We start from the raw sequence: 22,620 nt of genomic DNA on the forward strand, positions 1-22,620 counted from the left end.
GGCAAAATGGGCCCCCACCTTGCTTTGTGTGATTTTACTTCAGCCTTTTAGTCTTGTCTTATAATTGCTGCTGTGTGACACTAACTGAATGGCAGATTTCTAATGTTTAAATATTACAAATCTGAACCTATTTTTCCTTCACTTTCCATAAAAACATCGAGTGAAACCATCGTTGGGTATTATCTAAGGAAATTTTACTATTTAGAATTGCATGAGAATTTAGGCTTCTGAGCTGTCACCCATCCCATCCCCTTCCCAAGCGCTGGAGGTTTCAGTAGCTTCAGGTTTCACAGTTGTCTTAAATATCTGACTTATTCTGGCAGGAGATCTTGGGGATAACACCGTGGGGTCAAATTTTGCAGTCCTGCATGTGTCTGGGCAGTTTTTCTGCTTCTACAAGCAGAATTTGGCCTTCAGTCTGCAGTCTAACCTTTCCTATCCTGCTCATGCAAGTGAGCTCATTTGGCTCCAGTGGATCTGCTTGTGCGACAAGGGCTGAGTTGTCACAACGCAGCTCTAGGCTGTGTGTTCCGAGATACTGGATTGGGCGTTTCTCTTAAATACAATGGATGGAAAGTTTATAGGTGTTGGACTCTCGCAGAATGGCTTTGGAGAAAAAAATGAGAATGTTTTGAATGAGCAGGAATTGAGAGTATGTAAATTGAGAGTATGTAAACTGTGTGTTGCATGAGGGCAGTCACCTATAGCCCTCACTAACGTCACAGTATAGCTAGAGCTATGTGAACTTTGAAAAAGCTGTTTAGTTGCTAACATTGCTGTGGTAAATACGTTTGTGTGGCATGTTCTCTGCTTTTCACTTATTGAGGATGGCAGTGTGGTTTTTGGGTGTAAATAAGAGACTTCAGAAAGAATGACATGAAATGCATCCCACTCCTGAAACGGGAGTGGTGGATATTAATGTAGAAGAGCAACACCACACAAACGCTTGATTTTGTTTGTGCAAATGAGAAGGCCTTTGTGATGCAAAACAGCATCCTGAAAAGGCAAATGTGCTTTTTTGGTTGTAAATATCTCAGCTAAATACTGCAGTAATTGCAAGCAGAGCTTGGCGTTTTTCCTCTCTATTCTCTTCATCGTTATATTTTAACAAGTTCTCATGAGACTATTAAAACGTCTTAGTTTTTGGAACATGTGGCCTAGTGGGGATAACTCTTGTCTACAGATGCAGTGGGTTGGCAGCTCGATTTTGCATGTCTTTTCATTTCCCTCCAGATCCTGTGACCCAGCGTAACCTTTGGTCTCCCTCTGAAGGCTGGGGTGAAGGAAGTATGAGCAGGTGACTGATGATCACTGTCAATACAGCCTGCAGACAATATGGGAATTACTTTAGCAGTCTCCCACTCCCTTCCGCTCCCCCCCATGCTCTCTTAAATCAACAAATGCAAATAGCGGCCTCCTCATTTGCTGCTATCTCCGGGAGGCTGCCCAGGCAGCATGGGCTTTGTTGCAGTCCTGCCTATGGAAAAAAACAGCTTCGGCCCTAGGCAGAAGGAAAAATACCAAATGGGACCTGACTCCCTCCCCCTTAATGGTTAATGCTGCTAATATTTGGTCCTCTGGCGTATACAGGTAGGAGGATGCTGAGATGAGAGTACTTGGTGTGTTTGTTTCAAGAGGGCAGCCTGAAGTGGTTGGAGCTGTTTGCATTGTTACTCTTTGTCTGGTAAATGTCCTTCTGGAGGAAGGGAACAGGGATTGCCCAGTGTCCTGAAACTCGTACCTGTGCTCCTAGAACCTGTTGACATTGCAGTCAGCTGTGTGTTTAACCTTAGCTGTGCCTTTACTGTGCGAGAATAGAAATGCATTTGCTAGATTTCAGCAGAGGCGCAAAGAATTGGTGAACCGACATTTCTTTACGAATTTGTGATTGTTTTGTTAAACGCATAGTTGTGTGGCACAAATAAATAAAATACCTGCAGTTTACATTGGTGTGAGCATAATACAGGACACAACGCATCGTACTGAATTGTACAGCATACAGTTGATATTCTTTTGCTTTCTAGACGTACAGCTTAACACGAGTTGTCATTCAGCAGTTTGGAGACAGAAGAGTAATGCTCAGCATTTGAGTAAAATTCTGTCCATCTTATTTTAAGATGTCACTGCATATGAAAATAACTTTTGGCACATATAAATAAAAGGAAGGTGATCACTTTGCACATCCAGAAGGTGCTCCTTCTCAGATACCTAGGGATATCATGTCTATAGTTGATGTATTAGGATTGCAACCAGCCATAATGAAGAGATTTCTTCTGAACTGCCATTTAGGAATGTTAGATTATGAACTGAATCAGGTGAATAGCAATGTATGTAAATACTCTTACAGCTTTAAAAAAATGTGTGTCAGTAGTACTTGTATTTTATAAGAAGTCTGTTTATAGCATGTATTTCATCTTATTGTGACATTTTTTATTGCAAATGCTTAATAACAGTTAACTCCTGAATAAAAATTCAGAGTTAAAGTAACAGTTGTAAAGCTAGGTGCTGGGCTGCTAAGGTGAATATCACTTGTAGGGCTAGACAGTAAAACTATTACTCAATCTGTAAGTATGCTCTTTTCTTAAGATCTTATTTCAAATGTACCTTTGAGTTTTATTTCATGTTTTATTTACTCACCAGAAAGCCTCAACATGCTAATATTTTAGGAGAAGAAATATTCTAAATTCACAAAAATCCAGGAAATTAACTATTCAGCAGCCCCCCTCTGCTCCACTTCCAGTCTGCAGTTGTGCTTTGGACCAGGCACCAGTGACTGACAGAGTCAAAGCTTGCTTGACCCCTAACTTGCAATACTTCTAAGTTGTGTCATACTAAGGTCATAGTATTTGAGGTTAGGGTGAATCATAGAGATTCATCATTGCTGAGATGCGAAAGGCTGGGCTAGAGGCAGTGGAATACTAGAAAGCCATCTAATTTTAGTGTAAAGAATTCAAATTATTTCAAATACGTTATGTCACTTTCCCACACCTCTCACACCAAGGGTGGTTTGATGTCACAAAATCTACTGTTTTCATCTTCTACTTACCTCTTCCACAACTTTTGCATCTGCCTGCCTGCCTGCCAGCAGTCAAGCCAACAAAGTAGAATATTTGTTGGACTTTTGGGCTTAGCATTTTGTTGACTACAGGTGCTGCTGTAGCATGGTGTGGTACATCTTTTCATTGAGGATGTGTCCTTATCTATTTGTTCTTCTTGGCATTCTCCTGGTGTTTTAATCAGTCCATTGTGATTAACATAACATTTTCTTGTTAAAATAAAATCATCGTTATTACTTCAGAGAAGAGTCAGTTGGGTGGAAGAGGTTGCTAACTAGGAGGTTCTGTTCAATGAACTCTGGTTACATCTTGCAGCTTCACATCAGATTATAATACAGTCACATCATATACATATTCAGTCAATATTTTTATTGGGATGGGAGATTCAACAGAGAACCACTTCAGTGTTAAGAATGAATAAAAATGATACTTTGATTTTTTTGGAAGGCCTTCTTCCAAATAAAATTTTAAGTCTGATGGCTCCAGGTAGAAAAATCTGGGTATAGTTATATGAATTTAACTTTCTAAACTGGCATCTCAGACAAATGCTTGTTAATGATACTTTGCCTGTCATCAGTTTCTCTTCTTCAGTGGGATGGTTTTCTTCACTACTCAAAAGGTTTGTAGCTCCCTAGAAATATTTAGCATGTCTTGTAATTATGGAAACTGCTCTTAGAGGAGAACGGATGTATTGTGGGCTGTATAATTTGTGAAGTATTTTGAAGGCCTTCTTGATGAATGGCACTGTACAAATATTATAAAGCAAATTGTGGGAAGCATATATCAGGTGAGTGGATTAATTATTTTTTGTTTTTATTTGGATGTTTTTCTCTTAGGAAAGTCCCTCTAAAATAGTGGGTATAGAAAGTTCTGTCTTGGGCTTTAATGAAGTTATATAGTTTCATGCCAACCAAGTTCAAAACATCCAAGTATATTTATTTAACAAGATAAATTGTGCACTACATTTTTTTTTTAAGCCTTTGTTAGAAAAGTTGCTTTCCATCATTCATTTTGAGGTTTTCCTCCCCTCCCCTTTTGTTTTTGTTTTTCCTCAGTTTCCATTACAAAGAGCAGTGCAAAAATCCAATCTTCCCCTTCCAAAGTGACCCGGCGTTCAATGCAGTCTCCACAGAAATCTGCTCCAGCACCAGCGCAACGGAGCAGGAAACCAGGTCGGGGCAAACCCCCTGGACAGTCTGCAGCTCCCAAGAAGGGCAGGTCACCTAAAAATATTCCCTTGACAAAAAGCACCTCTCATACTGAAAATCTTAAAACAAGGAAAAAAAGTTTAAAACCTGGAAAAAAGGTTAGTCCTTATCTACTACTTTACTTTATATTGCAAAACTTTGTAGTGAGATTTTTTTTTAATTATTTCTATTTAATTTTCTGTCTTCTCTTCAGCCTTCAGGGCTTTACCATTTTCAGCAATTGATTACAAGAAAGTCTAGAAGAGTTAGTCTAGAATATGAACTTCTGTGCATTATTTTATTCCAGAACAAGACTGCAGATTTATTTATGGATCAGTTATTGGTGTTGAAAAATAGTGTTCTGGAATAGCCATTTTCAATAAAGTTCTAAGAGCCAGGGAGGCCTTTAGGATTTTTTGTCTGGGTTATTTTGTTACTGAACCATACACATAGTTTGTTTAATTTTTTAAAATTTTTATTATTTGGGGGTTTTTGTCTCATGTTTAGAAACAACAGATTAGGAACAGTGAGGGTTTTGGTGCAAAATTTAGGCACTTTAAGCATACAGCTGGATTTGCCAAATGGATCTCTTAGATACCCCCTAATCCTGGGGATACCGGCGTGATGCAGGAAGCTCCTTTCCAGGCAATACATTTCTCCAGGAGTGGGCTGAATTCTGCCCTGACCTGAAAGACACTGCATCTTTCTGCCTTTCTCCCTGCCCGGCTGAGTCAGGCCTGGACGCTTGGCAGCTGCTTCCAGCTTCAGCTCCTCTGAAGCTGCTTGACCAGGTATGAACCAGCACTGCTGAAACCCCCCCTTACCACTCCCACAATACCAGCACTGGTGGGTAAATGATCCCAGTATGAGCTGGTCCAGGGAGCCAAACTGGTAGACAAGTAACTCAGCATCTCTCCCTCTTCTTTGTCTGCTGCCCCCGCCTCCTGCCCCAAGGCACAAATACTACTGGTGCTACTTGGAAGGACAGAATCACAGCAAAGAAGATTTAGACAAGTTTTAGAATCATAGAATCATTTCAGTTGGAATAGACCCTCAGGATCATCGAGTCCAACCGTAACCTAACTCTAGCACTGAACCATGTCCCTAAGAAACTCATCCAAACACCTTTTAAACCTCTTCAGGCATGGTGACTCCACCACTTCCCTGGGCAGCCTGTTCTAGTGCCTGACAACCCTTTCTGTGAAGAAATTTTTTCCTTATATCCAATCTGAACCTCCCCTGGGTCTTGAACTGGCATAGAAGTACAATCTATTTTCTGAGGCTTGCTTGGCCACTGCAGGCTGTCAAAGAGAACTAGCAATCCTGCCATCTCTTTCCCCAAACAGTTTGTGTGTGTCCCTGTGCTCCTCCCTCTTTTGCATTAGCACCAATGGGGAAGTGGGGACATTGTGCTTTCTGTTTGTGTGTTTGGGTTTTTTGGGTTTTTTTTATTGTTGTTGTTGGTTTTTGTTTGTTTGTTTGTTTGTTTTGGGGGGGGGGCACGCGGAATTTCTCCTCCCATCTGGATCACTGTAGGCTGTGGGATCTATTGCTAGTGATGTGTGGAAAGGGGTGGAGTAATGGCACAGGTGGGACATCTCCCTTCAGGGATAGTGCTGATCAGTGTAAAAGTATTGCTGAAGTAACATTATTAGAGCATATCCAGAAGGCCCCAGCACAAAACTGGAAGCAGGCACTTTGTTGAAATGATGACCACAAGGTAAGAAATTATTCTGGGGACTGGAAATTGAAAGCTGAGTGCTGTCTCCTCAGCTGCCTGCTCTTTCCAGTCAGGCATCCAAACTGGCAGGCTACTGATGCAACTGCTTTTCAGCTTTATCTCTAGCTTGGTGTATAGAAGTGCACAGATGAAAGAAAGGTGCTTCCATCCAGACTCAGCAGGTGGATAGAGTGTTCTTCATAATTCTGGGGGGCTCCAAAGGGGGGAATTGAATGTAGGACTTTCATATCTTAAGGATGTAGTCAGGTATGGCAGGATGCACCCTTTCGAGTGAGAGTTTTGTTCTTTCTGTTTCATGAAAAAGAAATTGAGAGGCTTTGTGTATCGTTTGGAATAAGAATTTGAGGCATCTCACCCTTAGAGGATGCTTCTGGGCTCTAAACGCGGGGTGTTTGAAAGTGTCTGCTTGGAGCACCGCGTCGGGCACCTTGTCTCTGTGAGGTACTTGGGGGGGAATTGCTTGGGGAACGGGGTTACTGCCGGCACTCCCTGTCTTGAGGCAGTGAATATGAATTACCTCTACACAGTCCTGATTTCCTTTGTGGTACTAGGCAACTGAGAGTTATGTTTGGCAGAGTCCAAATTTGGTATATCTAACTTGAGGGTTTTACTACATTAACTTTTGCATTAAAAACTTTGAGCTCCTTTTGAGAATCCACAGAGGGTTTTTATTGCTTTGTTTTGGTACATGGTTAAATTGCCAAGATGTTACACGTATGTGTAAGCTCTTATTTGGACTGTTGCACCTGTTAGCATAAGGGTGAAGAGAGGAAATGGCTTTGTGAGAGTTGTGCACAGACGGGGCATATCTGACATGGAGTGCCATACAGCCTGTATACCTCATAATACTTAAGCAAGTATAATGCAAGTGGTACGTACCTAGAGATTTGAAAGTGTGACGGGGGGGTGTGAGTTTTTGTTTGTTAACAAATTGGGCTTTGTTTCTTTCTTTTTTTTTTTTTTTTTTTTTTTTTTTTTTTTTTTTTTTTAATTAAAGACTGATCCAAAAAGACCCTTCAGATTTCACGCTAAGTAATTGTGCTTCAAGTGTGAGCTGGCTATGTGGTAATTCAAAACGTGTGTATTTAGGGAGATTGTTCTATGCCTGATACACTGTAGAGTTTGATTTTCTTTGCTCTTTTTTTTATGCTTTAATGTTTCTCATTGTGCAGGTATTAACTTTCATTATACAACTAGGAATGTTGAGCTGTTGTGTCATTTTTCTCTTTGATTCAAAAGTTTTCTAAGCTTCTCCATGAGTATGAGATGTATGTCAGGTTTAGTCTTCATTTGTCTCTCTCAGTTTGCACTATGTGGTATTACTCCGTCATAATGAAGAAGAAATCTCTTGACATCTCTTTCATTATTTTAGAAGTGCCCTTTGCATAACAATACAAAGAATTCCTTGCAGAATTTCTTGAGGAAGTGCATTGGTGTGTGGATCACAGCCCTACATTTGACCCCACAAAATGAGAGTTTTTAAGCATCAGGGCAAAGCCTGTGAAGTTGTCTGTGTGGTGCCAGGCTGTGAGCAGAGCTGTCTGCAGGCAAAGGGAGCTGGCGTGACCTCCCAGCTGGCAGAGGGACAGTTCATGACACCCTGACCACTCAAATGTGCTGAGCCCTGCTGGGGACGTGAGCCCACCTCATGAAACAGTGTGGTTTGGGGATCACAGCTTGCTGCTCATCAGTATGGGGTTGCAAAATGAGAACTTCAGCTGAGTGAGCATAACATGCTGTATTTCCAAAACACAGGCTCTTTTCTCCTCCTGAAGGAGGAGGTAGGAAATGGCCAACAAGCCTCACCATGCTTATATGTTAGTGTGAAGGACAGATAGTTCCTCTTTCTTACACTGGAGTGTTTGTATTTTGTTTTCATGCCTACATTCCTCGCATTTCCTCCTCTTTCCCCTCAACTCAGCCACCCATATTTAGCAGCATGGTGACAGACACTTGGACCCCCAAATAGTCCCTGCTTCAGAGCAGCCTTCAGGAATGTCAGACTTCAGATCAAAAGCTCAGACTTCCCCAGTACATTTTTGTTCTAAGGATGGAGGGAGACCTTTCTGCCACTCAGTGTTAAGATACATATGCAATTCCTGACAAGTGATTCATCACTGCTTGCTTTGGTATCTGACCTGAGCCACATCATCCCATTCACAACGCAATGCCAAGCCTTGGCAGTCTATTCCCTGTGTTCATGGTGATTCTACCCAGTGCCGTATTGACAAGCAGTTTCTCCAGCCAAACCCATCTTCTTTGAACTGTAAGGGGCACAGAAGTTTTCTTTAATGTGCTCTGGATTTCAGAAGAAAATTAATTAATTCTTTATAGGTGTTGTGAAGAAGTTAAGAACTGCTGCTCTTAGGAAGATGTGTGTTTTGATTGCTTTCTACATGATTTTTAATATGTTATTTGCAAAATATGCTGCTTCTAAAAGTATAAAGGATGGATACTACTAAATGCAAGAGGTCTTAGTCTCTGTTAGCAACTGGAGTGACTTTTCAGTTCACTGTAGATCAATTTTAGCAGTAAGTCCTTACAGTATGAGTAGCTAGGTCTCTGCTGCCTTCAGCAGTGTCAAGACCTTGGGTAATCTCTTATATTCCTAAATTTTTGGTAGGTAGGAGGATGAGAACATAAGTTCTCATGCAAGAATAAATGGTAAATGGAGAAGTGATAAACTTTTCTGCAATTCTTTTTGTATTTCCATGTATTTTCATAGCATGTCAAAGCACATTAGAAATGCCTCCCTTGTGGATGTCTCTTTTCTAAGCCCCAGTCCAAACCAAATTAAAACAAAAATTCTCCCTTATTCAGGTGGAAGTTAATGCATGCTGACCAATTTCTAAATCTTTGTGCTGTGAACTATGGCCGTCTGTCATGATGAGCTGCAAATAAGTTTGATTTGGGGAAGGAAAATATTTTCACAGCCCATGTGACTGGATTGTAATTACCGTTTTATTTGATACCTTGTGTAAAGCACCAGTTCCTGGAAGTGGTTAACTGAGAATCTCAGCCCCTTTGAAACAAGCTGAGGGAAATCTAGGTGCACTCTAAAGCTGACACCTAAATGTAACTCAGGTTTTATATGACCCAACTAACTGATTGGAGTTATGATGAACCCAGATGATTGGAAGTGTATGGACAGGAAAATAATCCAAAACACCTCTTCTGTGCTTCTGAGATTTAGAAGGGTCATGAATTAGTAAATAAAGCTCCTTCTTTTCCCTCTTTGCAGGTAGAGGTTGGTTCCTTTTTAAGGTGTTTGTCTTCCACTGCCTTAGTTAAGTAGCTGCAAATGCAAACTGACAGTTTCTGGTCTTCCTTTCCTGGACTTTATGTTCTCTGCTGCATGTAGTAGTTTTGTAAGAAGGAACCATACGCGTTCAGTAAGATGGTAACTGATAGCAGAAAGATTTTTGTGAACTCCTTAAAAGACATTAAACATTTTGACTTTGGCTTTTTTCTCTAAACAGAAAAAAATCTCGCCGGAACAACTGACTCCTGCATCACCCACTCCTCGTTCTTCTCCCGAGGGGGACAGTGGCACTACGCGGATACTTAAAGATGGAATTAGTTTGTCTGGTGCAACTGCAGCAGTTATATCCACAGGTAAAAGACAAAGAAAAATTACTTTTTTAGTGTGAAACGCCTTCCATTTCAAGCAAACTGGTAGTGTCATTTTATGGAAAACTTGCTGCAAACTTATTACTGTAAATCATTATCCTGCTACTTTATTTTTTAAAGGTATTTGTAGATGCCAGTGTTACTTTGCAGAACTGGTATTTTGATGCCTGCATTATAGCAAGAAGTGCTGGAGTGCAGGGCTTTTTGATAAATCTGTGAGACTGGACAGTTTGTTCCTGTCTGAAGAAGGAAACTGTACAGTTCTTTCATGTCTGTCCCACTCCATAATGTATGAAATGGGAATAGATGTAGCTGAGATACCATATAATGTTCTGATATCATACAGGCTGTACTGCAGTATAAAAAAATTGAGATTTTAATCTCTGTATAGCCTTACATTAAAAGAAACAACTCAGGCTGTTTAAAACAAGTAAAGGCAATCAGACAAAATATATTCCTCCTTCCTCTTATGTTTGCTTATTTTTGAAATAGAACAAAATGTATCTTGAAAAGGGTTGTCAAAAGAGCAATAAGCTAGTTAATGAACTAACTAATTGAGGTACTTGTGGCCCTGGAGCAATACAATTTGTATGTTGTCAACTGAAATCTCAGAACTTTCTAAAAAAACTCCATAAATTATGATAATTTTGTTTGGGGTGCTTTTTGACCTTTAAAAACTGTTTTTACAATAGAAGTTGTCAGGATCTTCTCACTCACAGCTTCAGTGATGGATGAGAGGAAAAGATGTATGTGTTTCCTAGGAAAACAAACCTTTCAGGAGGCCGTTTCTGTTGAGCCCAGACAGAAGATGCCATGAAAAATACTTCTGCTGATTTGTACCTTTGATTATTTGTACAAATAGGTTTCCTCCAATTTTCAGACATCAGAGAGTGAACAGATCTGCATGAAGACATAAGATAATGAAAACACAAAAATATTTCATTTTTTAAAATAGAGGTTTTTAACTAAGCCCAAATAATACTACAGTTCAGAAAATATGGTAGTCTTTTGTGTAACAGAAAGCTTAAATTGTCTGCTTAATCACCACAGAGGCATGTTTTTTCATTAAGCTCTAATAATGTCTGGAGTGCATTCCTGGTCGTGTGATAGCTGAGGCCAAAAAGAAAAAAATTCTTCAGTTATGGCTTTTTCCTATGTTTTTCTGCCTTGCCGTTCTTTTTGAAAGACAGTTTTGCATAGTCTCTATAAAAAGTAATTTCAAAAGTCTTACTTGATTGTTTTGTGCTAAGCTCTGAACCACCTTAGTGTTTCTAGAGAAATGTGTTTATTTGATTTAGCAGCGAAGGCCAACTTGCAGTTTTTAAATCCTACATGAGTGATTTGTGGCTTCTGAAGGTACAGACCTTCAGTAGCCATTATACATGCACATGTTAATGCTATATGGGTGCTTCAGAATGAGCATCGATGGTAGGTATGTACCATGGGGTTGTCTTTGTTGCAGCTTCTCAAGTAGGAGGAAAATGAAAGCAGTAACTTGGTTAAGGCCAGCTTTTTAGAATTGCCTCTTGGTAGTTCAGAGTACCTGCCAGTAATACTTCCTTTAATGGAACTAGTGTATGAACAGATATTAGTCAAAATAAAATGTAAACACACATTATGACAGCTTTGTTACGGTAGCAGGGTAGAGAAGGGCTCTAGAGACAAGAAAAGTGGACTTAGAATTTGGGCAGGAGAACTTTGATAGAGTACTTTCTGCATGCTTGGAAAGTATGTTTGCGTGTTCAGCTTCTTGAGTTGACAAGTACATCTTTTCCTCAAGATGAAAACTAAAAAGATGGTTTGCAGTTCTAACTTGGAAATATGTGTAGTTCTTTGGCAATAAATATGGCTTGTTCTTTTCCAGTGTGTGTTTATGTCAACAAGCATGGAAATTCTGGGCCTCACCTGGATAAGAAGAAGGTTCAGCAGCTTCCAGATCACTTTGGACCAGGTCCTGTCAATGTGGTACTTCAGCAAGCTGTACAGGCTTGCGTGGATTGTGCCTATCAATCCAAAACAGTCTTCGGATTTCTGAAATCTGGCCATCATGGAGGGGAAATGATAATTGGTATGTGAAGGTGCTTTGTTTCTCTCCTTCCGTTTCTTCACTTGATTGCAAATTTGAACTAGAGCAGAAGAACTGAAGTAGCTGAAATGACTTTATATCGCATTTTAAATTATTTAGGCACAGTCAAGAACATATTCTTGTGAACTCCTTTACTAAGAGAGTATTGGTGGTGTGTGATGTATCTCACTCTGGCTCCAAGATGATTTGAACAATTCTTTAAATTAGAATTTAGCAAATAGCAGTGTTAAATTACATATACACAGTACAGTTAGATTCTTATACTAAGTAGAGCTAGTGCACCTCATTTAGCAGCTGTAGCCAAACACTTGTCAAGTAAACTCAGAACAAGTGAAATATATTAATTAAAGTCATACGCATAATCTTATCCATACACAGTGTTCATGTTCTTAGTGCCTTAACCAACTGGGTGGAAAGTTTCAAAGTAATCTGTTTAGCTTCCAGGCAAGTGATTCCACATGTTAAAGTTTCTGCTTCTTCCCTTCCCCCATTCTCCAGAATTACATAATAGCAGCATCTTAGGTCAGTGTTCAACCACCTATGTCCCCTATTATGGAATAGGTTTATTTCTGCTACATATTAATGGCAGGTCTACAGATAAATTATCTCCATTTCTCAAACAGAATAGCTGCTGCTTGACAGTTTTTCCTTCTAGGCTAGGAACTATTCTATATAGCAGTTAGCACATCAATTCATAATTCCATCACTGGTGATAAAAAGACTTCGTATTACTTTAATCTCCTTACATTAACACCAGATGTGAAAGATGATTAGTGGAATACAGGTCCAATTAAATCCTCGTAAAGATGTTGCTGTCTAACAATATTTTAAAAGCAACACCCCCGCCCAGGTTAGCAGAACTTCAGTAAGCTTTGCTTACGTGTTCCCAGGAGTTTGTTCACAAAATGGATGCTGCTTCTCTGCTGTGTGGTAAAGGTTTCATGGCCGTGCATATGTGTGGTTTTGAAACCCATATTGCTTTATTTTGGCAAGGTATATGGAAGTTTAGTACATTATTAATACCTTACTGTACCTAATTCAGACAAGTCAATTTTGCTTGAATAAAATGCACTGAGATGGGCATTACCAGCATTCTGTTTGTGATTGTTTATCTTGAAGGACTAAATCTTAAGCCAGTGGTATGGCCTCAAGTTGCTCCAGAGGAGGTTTAGATTGGATATTACGAAAAAATTCTTCATGGAAAGGGTTGTCAGGCATTGGAAGAGGTGTTTAAAAGGCATTTAGACGAGGTTTTCAGGTACATGATTTAGAGCTAAAGTTAGATTATGGTTGGACTCAATGATCCTGAGGGTCTCTTCCAACTGAAATGATTCTATATCTGGGCTCTGACTGAGTGGTTGAAAATAATGATTTCAGAGAGGAGAGAGAAATTTCTGAATCCTTTTGTAGTTCTGGTTTGTTTACATTCCAAAATTCTGTACTAAAAGGAAGTGCTGTTCTGTACCTGGCTTCACCCTGAGGCCTGGATTCGGAGAAGCCAGCTCTGTAGGTCCAGATTTGAGGAACTCAGCGATGTGAGACACTCTTGAAGCAGAGTGGGTTTCTGGTGTTCTTGAGCTCTTGCCTTCTCATCAGCTTGTCAAACAGGTTGTTGAGAAGTGGGTGAGCAAATACTCCCTATCATTTTATCAAAAATTTGTGTGTGATATATTTTGAGAAGCACAAAATGCGACTTAGGCTAATGTAGCACATTATAACCAGCTGTGCACATGAATGGCAAGGAAGAAGAGGAAAGCTACAGTGAATAAAATGAGGAGTTGCAGAATGAAATTGCGTGAATGTTTTCTTGTAGAGTTTTTGTTTGAAAATGGGTTTGGAGTGTGGTTTGTTGTTCAGGGTTTTTTTTAGACTGACAAGAAAAAGAATGTTGCAGCAGCAAGCAAGCAAAGAAATCTAAATCTTTGTGGACTAATAAATTTCATGGTAAGTATCACACCTGCCATAGGAGGAAACAGTATGCTGATGAGGATGTGGGTAAAATAATGTTGCTAGAATACATGTGAATAATTAACGGGTTCTTTTGGTTCAGCTGCCAAAGAAAATAATTATTTTGAGCGGAATTGCATTTAGGATTTTTCCATCTTTTCTTACTCAAACAAAAGCAGAAACCATTTTATTTTTGCATGATGCATAAGGTTTCAATTCAGGCAAATATAACTGAAAGGAAATTAAAGGCTTCATTAGCAAGCCTGCTAGTGGTGATGGTGGTGTGAGCCTCTTTTTTCTCCTTGTAGCGCAGAAACCATGGTGTTTGGTGGGATGAAATAGACTGAGGCTCAGATAAATCTTCTCAAGCAGAGAATTAAAATCAGACTCTTGGGTGAGTTTATTCACTATCAGACAAACACATTTCTCTGATAGTTTAGCTCTCAGCCTTTCTCCTGGCATGAACCTGGTATTTAAAATATACACACAAAGAAGTGAAGAAATATACGCGTGAAGAAATGAGCATGATTCTTCATCCCAGGGGCTGAGATTGCATATACAAGCTCCAGTCCCTGTTTATTTGTCATTAAAGGTTGAGGTTATTGTACCTTGGAAATACTCCCTTTTTGTTTCTTACCCTAGCAATTATCTGGGAAGGCTTATGTTGTTTCCAGGCAGAGCAGGCAGTTGAGCCTATGGACCTGGGTCCCACACCCTTGGTTGGAGTTCGTATAGTTGCCCTCAGGTGTTCAGAGTACAACGGAGCTGTGTTTGCACTGAGTCTTTATTTGTGGATTTTTCCCATGGTATGTCTTGCTGGGGCAGTCACATTGCCTCAGCTGTTTCTTGCTTTACCCTCCTGACAACACTAAGATAATATTGTTCTTTTCAGTGCTTCTTTTCAAAATGAGAAATTAAGGCGTGGAGAATAAGTTATTTCCCCAAGGTCATATAAGAAGATCCATACGGCTATTATAAAGCATTTTAAATTTTTGCTGTAGCTGACTACTGCCTTGCAGTAAATTTGTCAGGAGATCAGGCTGTACTAGGTCTCACAGCCCATTTGCTCTCCAGAAGTGGTTGAGTTCCAAGCAAAAATTTGCCTTCGGAGACCTCTTCCCCAAACAGGAGGTAGAGGAAGGACCTTGTGTCTGAACCACATGTGGGACTGTGAATCATTAGCATTTCATCTGAATGTTGGAGCTTGGGAAAACTGAATGGGCCATGGAAACATGTGGGTCTAGGACCTGTCCCTGTAGTACTGACTCTTAAAACTTTAAGCACTTGCACTGGGTCAGTCTGTCATGAAAGCAGATGGGAGAGGTAGCACGGTGGTGGTGGTGCTAGCTGGTTAACTTCCATTAACTCTAATCAGAAGTTTCCTTACATCAACAGTGTAAGTAATTGACACTTCTCATTTCCTAAGGAAGCCTAAAATATGCTAAACTTGGACGTTTTCTCTGGTTTTGTGTATATTATCTGTCTCTTGTAACACAATATGGAAATGTTCCTTAATTCAGATCTGTGAATAAAGGCTTTCTTGTCTTTTTTTTTAATGCATCTGCTACCAACAAAATGTGATCCTTCAAAGCTCTACTTATCATTTGGAAACTTATGTTAACAACAGAAGGCTGCGTGACAGGCTGAAAACCGAGAAGACAAATGATGCATGAACCCGGTGTTTTTGCAGCTTCTTTCTAGCCCTAAGTTTAAGTTACAAGTTTGTTCCTGCTTTGTTGTAGTGTCTTTCTAGTCAGGAGTTACTGAATGTTTCATCTAATATAATAGGAATTACTTATTTGTATATTGACAGTATTGAATCTTTTCAAAATCTTACTAATTAAAAAAAAAAAAAGGAAAATACTGTCAGCTGAAACACTCTGGGGGGCAAGGAAGCAGGTCAACAAGTAAAAGGCATAGACACATGTCTGGGGTCTTTGTAATCACTCAGTTTAAAAGACAGCAGATCCATTTGTGGCTGTTGTGGTATCTCTGCCACCTAGCTCCTGTTGAAATAAATAGGAGCTTGACCACTGTAGTGTTGACAGCAAAATAGATTTCTCTAGTGGTAAAATAGCAAATGGCAAAACAGTTTGTGTAGTCAAAATTTCAATGGTAATTGATGCCAGCACATTACCACAAGTATGCTCAGTTCAGTTAGAAACTGAGAAAACACCTCTTAAACTTACTTGCTTTCTTTTTAAATTTTTTTAAATGACTTTTAGTTTTTTTATCAAATACCGTAAAGGGTCTTTCTGTGTTATCTCCTGCAAATAGGTGGTGGAGAGGTTGCTGGTTTATAAGCAAGCAACAGGAATTACGTGTAAGGTTTTGGAGATGAGGGAATAGTTGCAAGTTTTTTTATGCTGGTGTGAATCCAACGTTATTTTATTGAAATAACTTCCCATAGAGCAAGTTCGAACTGGTGTGGATCCAACAGAAGGTAAAATCAGTCATTTGGATGTAAATTCGTTAAACTATGAGAATGATTCTTTACTTCTCTCATGTCTTGTGTAGTTTAAATCAAATCTGGATGCATTCTCCTTTAAGCTAATGGTGGTGTTTTACTATACTTCATGATGCTTGAGGTGTGTTTGACATCATCTTCTTACTCACAGCTTCCTTTGATGGGGAGAAGCACACCATCAGTCTTCCTTCTGTAAACAGCACATCGTTTGTCCTGCGCTTCTTGGAGAAACTCTGCCACAGCCTGCAGTGTGACAACCTCTTCAGTAGCCAGCCTTTCAGCCCTTACGTGGGATGTGCACATAGTCCTACTGAGTACGATAGGAACAAACCAGGTACTGTTCAACAACTACTCTAACTTTCAAGTGCTGATGTTTTTGAGAAGTGTGGCGACTTCACGAAATGTAACTTTTTAATCTGTCTTTCTATGACGTGGATGGATTGAAATGAATACGCTTCAGTTCTTAGTGAATTTGTTCCAGTGCAGTAGTGCTTTGACAGGATGGGATGGCTCATACCACATGTGCAGAAATCATTTTGTTCAGCAAACTCCTCTTTGTAGCCAAGCCAGGAAACATATGTATTGTACCACTGTGATACTGCTAAAAGGAGAAGCTCAAAACTTCACATTTCATTTGTTAAATTTATGTTCGGGTCATAAAATAAACTGACAAAAAGACACTTACTGCCTTATGAGAAGGGGCTTGCCCTGGAAAGGAATTCAGTCTAGCCCTTCCTACACCGGTAAAAGGTCCTTTTTTCCCTCTTTAGTCACCTTACCCGGTGGTGGCTTCAAAAATTGTACATTCTACTATGTACAGTCCAGTCTTCTAGTAGAAAAGGTGGGGTTTGCAGCTGGCTGCTTGTGATATTTTGTATGAGGCCAATATCTTTGTCTGCTGCACTGGGAGGAAGAAGTGAGGGGCAAGTGTTGAGGCCACACCTTGAATCCTGTGTTCACTTTTGGGCCCCTCACTACAGGAAACGCATTGAGGTGCTGGAGAGAGTTCAGAGAAGGGCAACGAAGCTGTTGAGGGGTCTGGAGCACAAGTCTGATGAGGAGCAGCTGAGGGAACTGGGCTGTTCAGCCTGGAGAAAAGGAGGCTGAGGGGAGACCTGATCACTCTCTGCAACCACCTGAAAGGAGGTTGTAGCATGGAGGGTGTTGGTCTCTTCTACCAAGTAGTAACTGATAGCACAAGAGGCAATGGCCTCAAGTTGCACCAGGGGAGTTTTAGAGTGGGTATTAGGAAAAATCTATTCACAGAAAGGGTTGTCAGGCATTGGAACAGGCTGCCTGGGGAAGTGGTGGGGTCACCATCCCTGGAGGGTTTTAAAAGGCATGTACATGAGGTTCTTAGGGACATGGTTTAGTGGTGGACTTGGCAGTATTAGGTTAACGGTTGGACCTGATATCTTAAAGGTCTTTTACAACCTAAACAATTCTATTCTACGATTCTAAATGAATTTACTTCACAAGATGTCCCATCAGGTTGTTTTCAGGGCCTGATATGACACGTCCCAGCCCAAGGATTACCAGGAGCCATAGCTGAGAACACCTTGATGTCACGGCAATTTCAGAAGATTCACATTGGGTGTGAAGCTTCCTCACAGCTGTCTGATAGCTGAGTCTGTCTTCTGAGTGCTGTTTTAGGACATAAAACTATTATTTTTCATTCCCCGCCTCCTGCTTCCAATGGTGAAATTCTGTTTATAATTTCATCTGCCATATGAAAGTCATTAGGTTTAACTCATTTCAGAAAAGTAGCCAGAATGAAGGTAATTTGGATACTGACAGCATAAACTAAGCTGTACTTCAGTTTTGAAAGTTTGTATTGAAATGACTAAATCTGTGTGGCACAAGAAACTGAACCATAACTTGGTGAATGGCTCACGTTTGCCTTTGCTTTTGTCCCTGGACTTTCCCCATGAGGAGCTTTATGCTAGAATAATAGGTGGTGACTTTCCTCCTCACAGCAAAAGAAGAAATACCTGAAAACAGAAGTGCTAAACGATACTCTCAGGACTCTCCACCATATACTGCTCCTCTTTCCCCGAAGCTTCCCAGAAATGATGCTCATCCATCTGAAGGTAATTACATTATGTCAGGATTATGTATGAGGATTATTTATAGTTTCGGTATTTCCAGTCAAAAAGGACTGAGTTCAATGTATGTGTCTGGTCTGTCTCTAGCCTTTGACAGGTCAGGGTGAAAGTATGTTAATTATTGATCACTGGCACAGATTTTGCACTTAGGGGAGATCTACTGCAAGTTTTAGCTGTCCTTCTCCTAAACCTTCTAGCCTTTTTTGTGAAGGGGCTCAGGCAAATAGGTGACGGATGAAGCTTCCTGCTTCCTATATGGCTATTTAGCAGAAAACCAATTGCCTCAAAATGAATTAGGAGATAAATTGGACGCAACTCTTAATAACTCTGGGCCAGGGCCATAACATGAGGAAGGGTGTAGCTCGATGATACAGTTTAGCTGAGCTTAGGGGTAGCTCCTGCTGAAAGGTGTGCTGTGCCTGCTTTCCTTGTCACCTTGTCCCTGCAGCGGGTGCCAGCCCCCTCGGCTGCATAGCCAGCTAAACCAGGGAGCAAAAGCACAGAAAAGGTGAAGCAAAGAGTAGTTTGCAGTTTATTTCTCTGGACTGACTCACCGTGGGCTCATATGAGCCCAGGGAAGGGTTGAGTAAAATGTGGCTGTGGCCAGGAGGGCAGTGAAGCCTCCCAGTGGCAGCTGCTGTTAGGTTGATGTGGCTCACTGATGAAAAGCGCCTTTTCCTGCAATGAAAACTCTGAGCACATGTCTAGTCTTAGCCTGCCTCAGATGGGAAGTGAAGCATCTAGGCTTAAACCTCAGTGAGAGACTTCTGATTTTTTTTTCACTCTGCATTCGCTACTTAACTGATTAAGCCATGGTAACTTGTTGATGTTGACTGGTCCCATATGATAAATACTTTCTCTTGCTGCGAGATATTTCCAAAGGCTTTTAAAAAATATGGCAGGAATTAGTTATTTCTTCCTTCATTTTTTTTTTCTTGTTTTTGGAGATTTCTGGGTCTACTAGCATCAGTGGGGGAAGAATGATCTTTTTTCTGTGCAGATTAAAAAGTCATAGAACCACAGTTGAAGCAGAAAAGGATATCAAATTCAAATGTTCAAAATGATACTTTATTTATAATTATATTTTTTTTATATATATATATATTAGCATATTTATTTCTTTGTATGTAATAACAGCAGCAGGAAATACAGTTCTGCATTGATCATTGATTTCTGTGTCTTTCCAAAAGAAATATGGGCTTAATTCCACAGATACACCCAAGTTAGATATTTCTGGTAGGTAACTTAGGAAGTGTAGAACAATTATACTCAAATGAAGTTGTTTCAGCTGGAGCAAAACAAGTGTTTGAGCAGATCTGCATTATTCTGTAAGAAATCTTCCTCAAATTAAGCATATATCCACATACTGTTTTTTCATCCTCATTCGCTAATGGATGAAGTGTACTCCTTAAAATACATTTGAAGATCAATAGTTCATTATCCAGTTACTTGGATAAAAAAATAATTGAAATAAGTGTTTTGCCATGGTTTCAGAGGTTTGAATTTGTGCGTTTCAAGAGGCAATGTGCTCTGTAGTGTTGTGTGTTTCCCATTAGGGCAATGTCCTCTGCTGAAAATCTGGAGGTAATTTTATAGCTGTGTGTCATGGGTTGATTAGCAAGATTTGCCCCCAAAAAGTTCTGTCTTGATTGAGAGATAGTTGTCTTGAAATAGTTGTTTTGAAATGACATTCGAAGGCAAAATGGAATAATTTTGGGAAAGGGTCTTTCAAACAGCTCATTTTCTTTCTGGTCTGCTCAGGGATATGTTTCACGGATTTTGCCGTCTTTCTTGCTCACTGACAGTTTCTTCTTTAAGTTATGAAAGATAAAAGGGAGAGTAGGGGGGGATAACTCAGTTTCCCTCCCCCCGAAAACAGAGTGTTCTTACTACTGTGGCCAGTTACGTCATTCCCATTATGTATGAGGCAGAACAACTGGCTTCTAATTCCCAGAGGAGCTTCAAGAAAACAGAACATCCGATTCCTGCTGAGGCCTTCAGTGTTTAAACAGTCTGTCATCCTTACATTTGAAACGTAAGGCCTTTTATTGGCCTTTTATTAATCGACTCAGAGATCAGGCATTCTGCAGTGGAACTTCATGTCTCTCTCCGTACCACTGTTATTCACAACTGCTCAAAATGTCGAGGCAGAAGTGTGTCATTCGTTGCTCCACGGATTGCAAAGCTCCATTTGCTAGATGCCGAATTTTAAATCAGCTGTCATACCAGTTGACCACTTTTTCGACAGGGTTGCAGCCGTGTTTTGTTTGTAGAGAAGCTGGATGGATGGAAAGGGATTGGATGCTGTAGCTGCTGAACAGAAAAGATGATGGCCTCGGGAAATACGCCAGCTTTTCCACCTTGTTTGTGTGAATTGAGAACTTACGATAGATAAATTCAAATGCTTGTATCTTGGGGGGAAAACAAACAGAGTTGATCTTTCCCAGCTCTATTTAGAATTGTTTACTTTAGGATTGTTTTCTTTAGGATATATAGCATCAAAGACAAATCTGGAATGCAATTGGAATAAATACAATTAAATTATTTTGTAATACAGTCAATTTTTTAAATCTTTGTGGCTTCAGAAATCCTGACAAGGATTATGTAAAATAATGATTTTTAAAAAACCCTGTATTTGGGACCTCTACTTGTTTACTATGAATACAAAAAGCTTTTTCTTAAGCCATTATGTGAAGTTGGCTGCTATGTGCTTAAAGAGTCCAGTTGAAACTTTCTGCTGGTGAGTATTGTCTCCATTGTTTCATCCTGCCTTTCAAGACTTTAGAAATCTGAATGTACAGGTTCAGTCAGTTAAACCCGACACTTTTTCATGGAGCTTTGCTGTAACTATTTGAAGTATCACCCCTGCCTTTTGGTGTTGGAGTGAGATTTCTGTTAGTGATTTCATTCTCTACAGTTCTAATTTTCCCTTGGTTGGCTACCCTTTAATTTTATAGTGCATATCACTTACTACATCTCTTAGTGTCTCTCTGAAATTCTATATAATGATGGCTTTTGTTTCTCATTTTGGTAAGTTGCTGCAACTACTTCAAGCTGACAAATATAAATAAATTAGTTTTCTTGTTTGTTTGTTTTCTTTGAAAACCTCAGTAGCCACTTCTTTACTTTTGTGATTCAACTCTAACAAACTAGAAAGTTTTGCAGTGGTTGTTTTGAGGGTTGTATATATGAAAGAGAAGGACTTGTGTCCGTAAAAGCTGTTTTAGTCCACGACTATTGAGTTTAGTAGAAGATGGTACATCGTCTTGCAGATCTTGCCTTGCTGAATTCATGAAGCAGGGAGCTGGCTCTCTGAGTGCCTTTGTTCCTTTTCGGCATTATGCTGTCTGATGACTAAAATACACTTAACAGTTCTTCACTGCACTCCACTCTTAAACAGGTTTCAGCAGAGAAACTAAAACTTCATGAAGCGAGTTGCAACCATGCTTTTGAAGCATACTGGGTTTTTTTTTCAGGAAAATACTCTTCCTTTAGTTTTAATCGCATATTGGCCCAAGAAATTCTTGAAAGTTGTCGTATAAGAAGAGTAGTAAAAAGCTTATTTCAAGAACTTGTTTTCCAGAACATACCAGTTCTTATCCCAAAGAATATGTTGCTTTGCTAGCATGTGTTTTATAACTTCACTAGAGTAATTTTCAAGGTGGTAGTGTGGGCTTTATGTTTCTGTGAGCCTGTTAGCTCTATTTTCCAGCTCTTTACTTTCCTACCAAAGCATTTGTTTCATACAGATTTATACATCATGATTCCAATTTCCTTTTCGGGCAAACAGAGAAGGATAAGTATGATTGCTAGAGAATGGTGTTCTCTTTGTTTTGGGTTTGTTTTTTTTGTTTGGTTTGTTCTTTTCTCCTCACATAGCACTTTTTTTCCAATCAGACATGAACTTGGTTGACTGAAAGTGCAGTTTTCAGTAATCAAGCAAACCTGGCTCCTCCCTCATGGCATAGGGAAAGGAACCTGCTGAACTCTGCTCATCTGGCTTAGAAACGGCATTGAAAGGCTATAAAAATTCACAAGTCTTCTAAGCAGGTGTTGTTTGTGTTTTGCAGAGTAGAAATTAGCTGATAAGTGGTAAGAACTAAACAGGGGAATGTTGTCATATTCCCTTCCTGAAAACTGATTTTTGATTTATTTTTTTTTAAACTTGCTTTGTGGGTTCAGTAATTTACATGTATCTTCAGCTTTCTGGAGTCTGTGCTTACAGACCCTGCCCTGTGCAAAGAACTAACTGTATGTAGGTGCAGCGTTGTGGTCAAAACATGCTACATTAGCATGCCATACCTGGCATGCTAAGCCTTCTGTGGCTTTGTCTGTAACCTGTTCAATTTTTGATAATGGCCTCTGTGTCTGAAAGTATTGGGATCTGTAGATGATGATTCC

General features: G+C 39.8%; 1 protein-coding gene across 13 annotated transcripts in view; it reads left to right on the forward strand.

The window, feature by feature from the left end:
- Positions 1 to 22,620, forward strand: part of SCML2 (Scm polycomb group protein like 2) — an 82,559-nt gene that overhangs the window by 54,316 nt on the left and 5,623 nt on the right. For all 13 annotated transcript variants that reach the window (XM_065072144.1, XM_065072157.1, XM_065072131.1 and 10 more), the window contains 5 exons: positions 4,112 to 4,362; positions 9,464 to 9,599; positions 11,479 to 11,682; positions 16,266 to 16,448; positions 18,091 to 18,204. In XM_065072144.1, coding sequence (XP_064928216.1) covers positions 4,112 to 4,362; positions 9,464 to 9,599; positions 11,479 to 11,682; positions 16,266 to 16,448; positions 18,091 to 18,204 — 888 coding nt within the window. The remainder of the gene's footprint in view (positions 1 to 4,111; positions 4,363 to 9,463; positions 9,600 to 11,478; positions 11,683 to 16,265; positions 16,449 to 18,090; positions 18,205 to 22,620) is intronic.

Source organism: Columba livia, chromosome 1 (assembly GCF_036013475.1).
Source record: "Columba livia isolate bColLiv1 breed racing homer chromosome 1, bColLiv1.pat.W.v2, whole genome shotgun sequence".
NCBI classification, from domain to species: Eukaryota; Metazoa; Chordata; class Aves; order Columbiformes; family Columbidae; genus Columba; species Columba livia.